This window comes from Malania oleifera, chromosome 8 (assembly GCF_029873635.1).
Source record: "Malania oleifera isolate guangnan ecotype guangnan chromosome 8, ASM2987363v1, whole genome shotgun sequence".
Lineage (NCBI taxonomy): Eukaryota > Viridiplantae > Streptophyta > Magnoliopsida > Santalales > Ximeniaceae > Malania > Malania oleifera.
This window is the reverse complement of record NC_080424.1, coordinates 82366473-82373192: the sequence shown is the minus strand read 5'-3', so window position 1 is coordinate 82373192 and position 6720 is coordinate 82366473. Positions and strand designations below refer to the sequence as shown.

The 6720-nt window shown below is 40.9% G+C and overlaps 1 protein-coding gene across 2 annotated transcripts; it reads right to left on the bottom strand.

The window, feature by feature from the left end:
• Window positions 1-2630: 2630 nt before the first annotated feature.
• On the bottom strand, window positions 2631-4502 carry LOC131161678 (probable WRKY transcription factor 7). Of its 2 annotated transcripts, none has more exons than XM_058117606.1 (3): window positions 3596-4502; window positions 3360-3488; window positions 2631-3183 (listed from the first exon to the last, which is right to left on the bottom strand). In XM_058117606.1, exons 1-3 carry the CDS (start codon window positions 4411-4413, stop codon window positions 3021-3023), a joined length of 1110 nt encoding a protein of 369 aa, XP_057973589.1. In that variant the 5' UTR covers window positions 4414-4502; the 3' UTR covers window positions 2631-3020. The 2 variants fall into 2 exon arrangements, with proteins under 2 accessions (XP_057973589.1, XP_057973590.1); XM_058117607.1 differs by having other exon boundaries at window positions 3360-3485.
• Window positions 4503-6720: the final 2218 nt, after the last annotated feature.

Here is a 6720-nt window from a genome sequence, read left to right as displayed (position 1 = left end):
CTATGAGTGAGGCAAGATGTAGAATTGGGCTTGGCTCTATCTGTGTGCAACAGAGAGCTGTGAGGTGTGTGTGTAAAGAGAGGAAGTTGTAGAGTGCGGTGTGCTGTGTGAGGTTGGAGCAAAATCGTCAGATCAGAGCAAAATTGCCGAATTGGAGCCTCTGTCGAGTATCTTAAAATTGCGTTTTGAGACCACCATCGTGTTCCTCTTGTCAAGACGAAGCCAACAGTGGTAGCCATAGCTTGAATGGAGCTCAAACGAGGCCATACGCGCCTACACACGCCATCAACGGCCAGGCGATGGAAGATGGCCTCACGCTCTCCCACGTGCCATCAATCAGTTGACAAGCGTCTAGAGGTTGAAGATGCTGATGTTAGCTCCCCACGTTAGCGCCGAGTCAGCAAGCCATGTCAGCATGTGCACCCAAGTACCAAGTCAACAGGTGGGCCCTACAGTGCCATGTCAGCAAACGGCGTCAATAACGGCATAAGAATATTTCGTTAAGTTTAACAGAAATTGATCGTTTTGACCAAAAGTTTGATTGGGCTATTTGGAGCCATTTCGGGTCGATTTTTTGAATGAATTGAACCATTTCTAAGGTTTTTGGTCATTCCAGATCCAACGGTGTTGTCCGTTTGAGCTGATTCCATCTCTAAATTGGTTAATAGAGATGTCGAATGAGAAGATCGAGATGTTTGATGGCACCAATGTACCAGATAAAAAGGTATATGGATTGTTTACTTCTTACAAATGGAGGAAAGCCTGAATGCTATGATGAAGCATGTCAGGTGGTAGATACAAGCAAGTGGGAGCTTGTGATGAATGACGAAATGAAGTCTCTCACTTCCAACAGAACATAGGAACTAGCTGAATTGTCCAAAGGTAAGAAGGTTCTTCATAACAAGGGCGTGTACAAGATTAAAGAGGAGTAGGATGGCTCTAGAAGGTACGAGGCCCAATTGGAAGTCAAAAGCTTCAAGCAAAAGGAAGGAAAAGACTACAAGGTCCAGCTGATAGTCAAAGGCTTCGAGTAGAAGGAAGAAGTTGACTACACTGACATCATTGAACCATTTGTGAAGTTGATGACCACTAGATTAGTCTTGACCAAGGTAGTGACTGCAGAGAAATTGAAGTTATGCTTAACTTCAGTTAGTCTTCATGGTTGAAAACAAATGTGAGCACATCATTTATTTATACACTGGTTGATATGGTGTCTCCGTCTCCAAGTGGGAGATTGTTGAGCTGTGCGCCATAGTTGGAGACGGAAGCAACCAACCCCAGCAGCTTATGTTGATCTTGTAGAGGAGACCGACAGCCCTCCACCAACCTTGCCTACCATGGTTAAAATGCAGCCACCAACCCTGCCCACCTTGTTTGAATTACACCCCCCTTTAAAAGGCTATATAAAGGAGATTTGTGTGTAAATGTGAGTGGGGGCAAGATGTAGAATTGGGCATGGCTATGTGTGTGTGTGTGTATAGTAGAGAGTTGTGTGCAGAGCTGTGTGTGCGCAAAATAGAGTGTCTGCAAGAATTGTGCTGTGACTGGGGTAAGATATAGAATTGGGCGTGGTTGTGTGTGTGTGCAGCAAAGAGTTGTGTGCAGAGCTGTGTGTGTGTGTGTGCAGCAGAGAGCTGTGTGCAGAGCTATGTGTGTGTGCAGAATAGCATGTCTGCAAGAATTGTATTGTGAGTGGGGCAAGATATAGAATTGTGTGTGGCTGTGTGTGTGGGTGGCAAGAACAGAGAGTTCTTGTGCAGAAAGTGTTGTGTGGTGTGTTGTGCGCAGAGTGCAGAGAGTGAGGAACAGAGAGTTGTGGTGTGTGTGTGTGTGTGTGTGTGTGAGAGAGAGAGAGAGAGATTTGAGTTGAGTAATGTGGCTCCTCCTCCCTGTATTATTCTCCCAGTTTATAGTGAAATTGCGTGTGCTCCGTAGACGTAGATCAGGTTGAACCGAACCACATATATTTGATATTCCATTCTTATTTGTGTATTTTTGCTTGTGTAATATTGCTCCTAAATCCACCTGAACAAATTCAAATTTAAAATTCAGAATTCATGTTTCTAAACATTACCTTAGAGAAAATATTCTTAAGATTCAGAATCCACTTATTACAAATTCTTATATTAATATTTGGGTCAACTAGAATGTTGTGAGGCGCACATTATTAAAATATACATCTAATAATACTCCTTGAATTAATGCTATTGTTTTTATAAGTCCTCTCTCTCTCTCTCTCTCTCTCTCTCTCTCTCGCGAAGGGGAGATGGGGTTACAGCGGCGGCAAAATCTGAGACTCAGCAATGCCTGGATTTCATTCTTGTCGGTTGTAAGCGGTAAAATCTGTGATGCTGTACCCACGTAGAATAGAGTCTACCTAATTTTATAACAATTCAATCTTAAGCTAATATACATTATTATCTCTTTAAGCATTTATTATATTACGCCCTGTTAAAGCTATCAAGGCAAAAGTCAAGATCTAAGCTGTTCTCGCATCCAATTTATTTTTAATAAGAGATAAATGAATATATGATACATAGTTTTTGGACATTTTCGTGACCCACCCACCACACCATACACGCCAACCCCATTAATTTATAGCTTTGAAAATGACAATTTTGACAAAATTATTTATAATAATAATAATTATTATTATTATAATTATAATGAAAACAATGATTCATCAACTCCACCCATTTCACCACTTCCACATTTCCAATCCTTTCTTTCCATATCTTTTCCTTTTCTTCTACAAGAAAAATAAAATACTTAATTAATTTCAAGGAAAAAAAAAACAGGGAATAATCCCGTATTGTACGGTCCAGGCAGCTAAAGCAACCACTAACCAGTACCCACCAATCTTCTTGATGACCGCGCCCAGCCCATGCATTGACTATTAACACGGTGCCCTCCGTAGCCGCTGGATCTAATCCTTTTTCTCGGCCTTGGACGGTAGTGATTACGTCAGGATTGTCTTTTCTGTACCTCACTGCCACGGTCGATTGCCGCCGGATTTGAAACTAAGACGATTCGAGGACCAGAGCCGCGGCGGCGTCCACCGTGGAGTGTTGGTGGTTGTGCTCGCCCTCGTAGGTGACGATCAGCATCGCCGGGTCGTCTAGAGCCCGCTCCACGTGTTTCCTCGCCGGGCAACCTCTCACGCTGCTGCACTTGTAATATCCTCTGCAAAAAGAATGTAGAACTGAGTTGCTTGACCCCGTAAAACACTCAATTGAGTCAACTCATGTCGGCAATACACTGGGGGTCGGCAAAATGGCAAATTGGGTATAAAAAGGGTCAACGGTCAACGAGTCAGGGAACGAGTTAAAAACTGAGTTAAGAGAAGACCGATGAGGCACCTTGGGTGTGGGGAACCTTTGATGGGTTTCTGTCCATACTTTCTCCACGAGTAATCGTCGGGAGGAATATCAGCCATCTTCGAGCTAATCGCAGGAACTCTGATCACTCTCTTCACTCTCGATTTCCTGCTAAATTCACACAATTAAGCACTTTAATTTCAAAACTCATTGTCGATTGATAAATCAATTAAGATCGAACTGATGGCATTAGAGATAAATTGTGGAGATTAATTTACCTTCTTTTGGAGCAATGGCACCGGCTGGACGATGACCGGCACTTACCGGCGGCATCGTCCACGGAGCTGCACTTCCTCTTCAACGACGACGAGGACAGAGGCGGCCGACCCGCCGACTGCGACATGTGGGTAATATGAAACCCGGAAGACAGAGACGGCTGTACACTGTCGGTATCCCCCGTCAGCGACGACAAGAAAGAGTTGGCGGCAGAAATCGGCGGCGAGGACGAGAAATTGATCGTCGCCGTCGGTTCCTTCCTCTCCGCAGATCCGTTATTGGGCGTTTGGTGGGGCGGAGGGTGAGGCAGAGGAGGGAGGCGCTGAATGGGGGTCGGACACAAAACCCTTGAAACAGAACCAGAAATTGAAATAGAGCCTGAAGTTTGCTTCTCATCAATGGCATGATTGTGGGAGGAAGGAAGATTGAGGGGAGAAGGGGTGGCGACGGGAGCCCTTCGGAAGCGAGCGTGGCCTGTTCTGGTTCGATCGAGCAGGGAAATGACCCTTTTAAACTTGGTCACGGCCACATCCGCGACGGCCCTGCAATTCAAGTCGATTTCCATGGAGGCTTTGGGGCTCGAAGAGGCCTCTCGCTGCTGCTGTGATAACAATCTTATGAGTTTCTCGACACTCTGAAGGCCGGCGGAGGCGGCTTCCTCCACCGCATTCTCTTCCATCTTTGCAGCGAAGCCCTCACTTCCGTAACCCATCATGAGCTCCACCGCCATGTCTGCAAGACCATTAAAGACCAGAGTCCCCGATAAGAAGAGATCAGATCTCTGTCTCGAGGAGGAGGATGATAAAGAAAGCAAAAGCATGAATAAATAAAACTAAAATTACCAAATAAAAGATTAACAAAAGTTGGGAGAGGAAGGGGGGCTCTGACTCGAACAGATGCCCTCCCAATGAAAGGCATCGGATGACAGGACCTGTCGCTTCTGTCCATCTGCGGTCAAACCTTGTGCCCAATGGAAATCCTCCACGTGGTATCCTTTTGTCAGCACATTGACCGCAGTGGCCCATTAACGGGTGAAACCGGTTGGAGACCGTGTGGAGCGAGGAGAGAGAAAAGATTTTAAAAGGGCAAATGAGGTCAAAAGGCAATTGTGAGCCGTTGGATCGGCGACGGGGTAAAACCGGAGCTTTTTATTTTTATTTAATTTATTTTTAATTTGTGGAGTTGGAGCCAGTGAGGTAGAGTTGACCTTTACCAGCTTTTAATGCAAAAGTCATCGAGGTTCCTTGAGTGAGGAGGTGGGGTGTGGGGCCCACCCCACCTCTTTTACCGGACACCGGATGCTCCGTCAAAGCTAACCCCCCCACCCATGGTTATCAAATACTCCACAATATATATATATATATATATTAGAGACCATTATGAATCAAACACCTTTCTACTTTGTATATCCAATTTAATTATGACTTTTTACCAAGTCATTTTAATAATTTATAAATAGATGCTTCCAATTTGTCATAATATTCTTTTAAACCATATTTAGGAGGATTAATTTAAAACTTTTGATTTAAATTTATATGAATCTTAAATAAATATAATATAATTTTATTTTATATTTTAATCAAATATTTAAATACTTTAACTTTAATTTTAAATTTTATACTCTCAAATGTAAAATTAGTTTATATAGTGCCAATTTAAGAAAGTATTACTCTAAGTCTTACCCAAAAATGCTAGATATGTGATAAAGATACTGATTTTTATATTAAAATTAATATATTGCCTAATACATATTTTTATAGTAAAAAATATTAATCTTTAATAAAATTAGGTAAAAAAATATATTAATCTTTGCTAAAAAAATATAAATGAAAATTTATATTCGATAAAATAAAATAAAATAAAATAAAATGTTTAAAGAATATATAATATTTTAAATATTATATATTAATTTTTTTTTTAGAGTTTATCTAATTTTTAAAGTTAGATCTATAATGTGGTAATACGTGCAAGTCGGGGCGGCATGGGATTCTCTCGTATGAGAACGACGCCTCCTCGTTGTTTTCCTTGCGCCTTCCGAGATGCGTTCTCCACCGCGGACCTCGCGATCTTCGGGACGGTTTCCGGTGCGGCGCACCCCACGATGGGGTCTCGGTGTGCGCCCACGCTTTGACCAGCTTTGGCCTGAATTTTCCATCATCTGCAGGGATGGTATCCGGTGGTGCACGGCCCACGCTGGGGGCTCTGACTTTGACCACCCTTTCCCCTCGCTTCTACCATTGGTGGGAGTGTCATTTAGGCCGAGTTATTTGAATATTCCTCTCCCATTATTACCTAGTACACAAATTTCAAAAGGGTAGAAAATAAAAAAAAGAAAAGAAAAAAGGTGAAAAAAATAAAAAGTGACTATGACTTAGATGTAATAATAAAAACCAAGCTTTGAAGCTAAAGAGACCAGTGGGAGCAAGACCCCAAGAGGGATCTTTAAAAGAGGATCCTTTTCTTTTCTTTTTTCTTTTTCTTTTTAAGAATTTCAAAATAATACAAGTTAACTGAAATTTCAATTTTATATTTGAATTTGTGTAGAATTCGACAAAATGTAATATAAATTTTACTTAAATTATTTAAAATTTACACAGTACATTATTGATTTTAGTTTAAAGACATAAACTTCAGGTAATTTTGAAGTATGTTGATCAACTTAGATTATTTTATTTGTTATATTTTTTTAATTGCCTTCTATATTGACTGGTATTGTTTTTAATTTCAAAAAATTATTTTCAAATTATGAGTTTCTTTTTAATATACTACTGGCATTACTGTATAAGTTGAATACCACAAATGGATATTTATAGAAACAAGTCAATAAATCCATTACACGCACAAGGGATGAGAGGGATAGTGGTAGAAGCATTCATCATATCCCTTTGAACGTTGAAATAAGAAGATGTCATCCTAAGTTGGTCGTGAGTATGATTGAATCTTTCCTCCTACGATATTGCACGTCTTCCACAAAAAACTCTTAACCAACACCATACATTACAATATGGTGTATTGGATCCACGAGTGTGTGTATAGGCGGCATTATAAAGATAATATTTGACTATATCCAATTTATTTTAATGAATAAACGTATAAATTTGAAATCAAATATAATTTTTTTATTATG

Excerpts from the sequence above, each read along its gene's own strand:
- LOC131161678 (XM_058117606.1), bottom strand. The coding sequence starts at position 4,413 with ATGCTTTTGCTTTCTTTATCATCCTCCTCCTCGAGACAGAGATCTGAT. Across the intron at positions 3,489-3,595 it reads TGCCATTGCTCCAAAAGAAG|CAGGAAATCGAGAGTGAAGA; the intron begins GTAAATTAATCT and ends GTGTGAATTTAG. Across the intron at positions 3,184-3,359 it reads AAAGGTTCCCCACACCCAAG|AGGATATTACAAGTGCAGCA; the intron begins GTGCCTCATCGG and ends TTCTTTTTGCAG.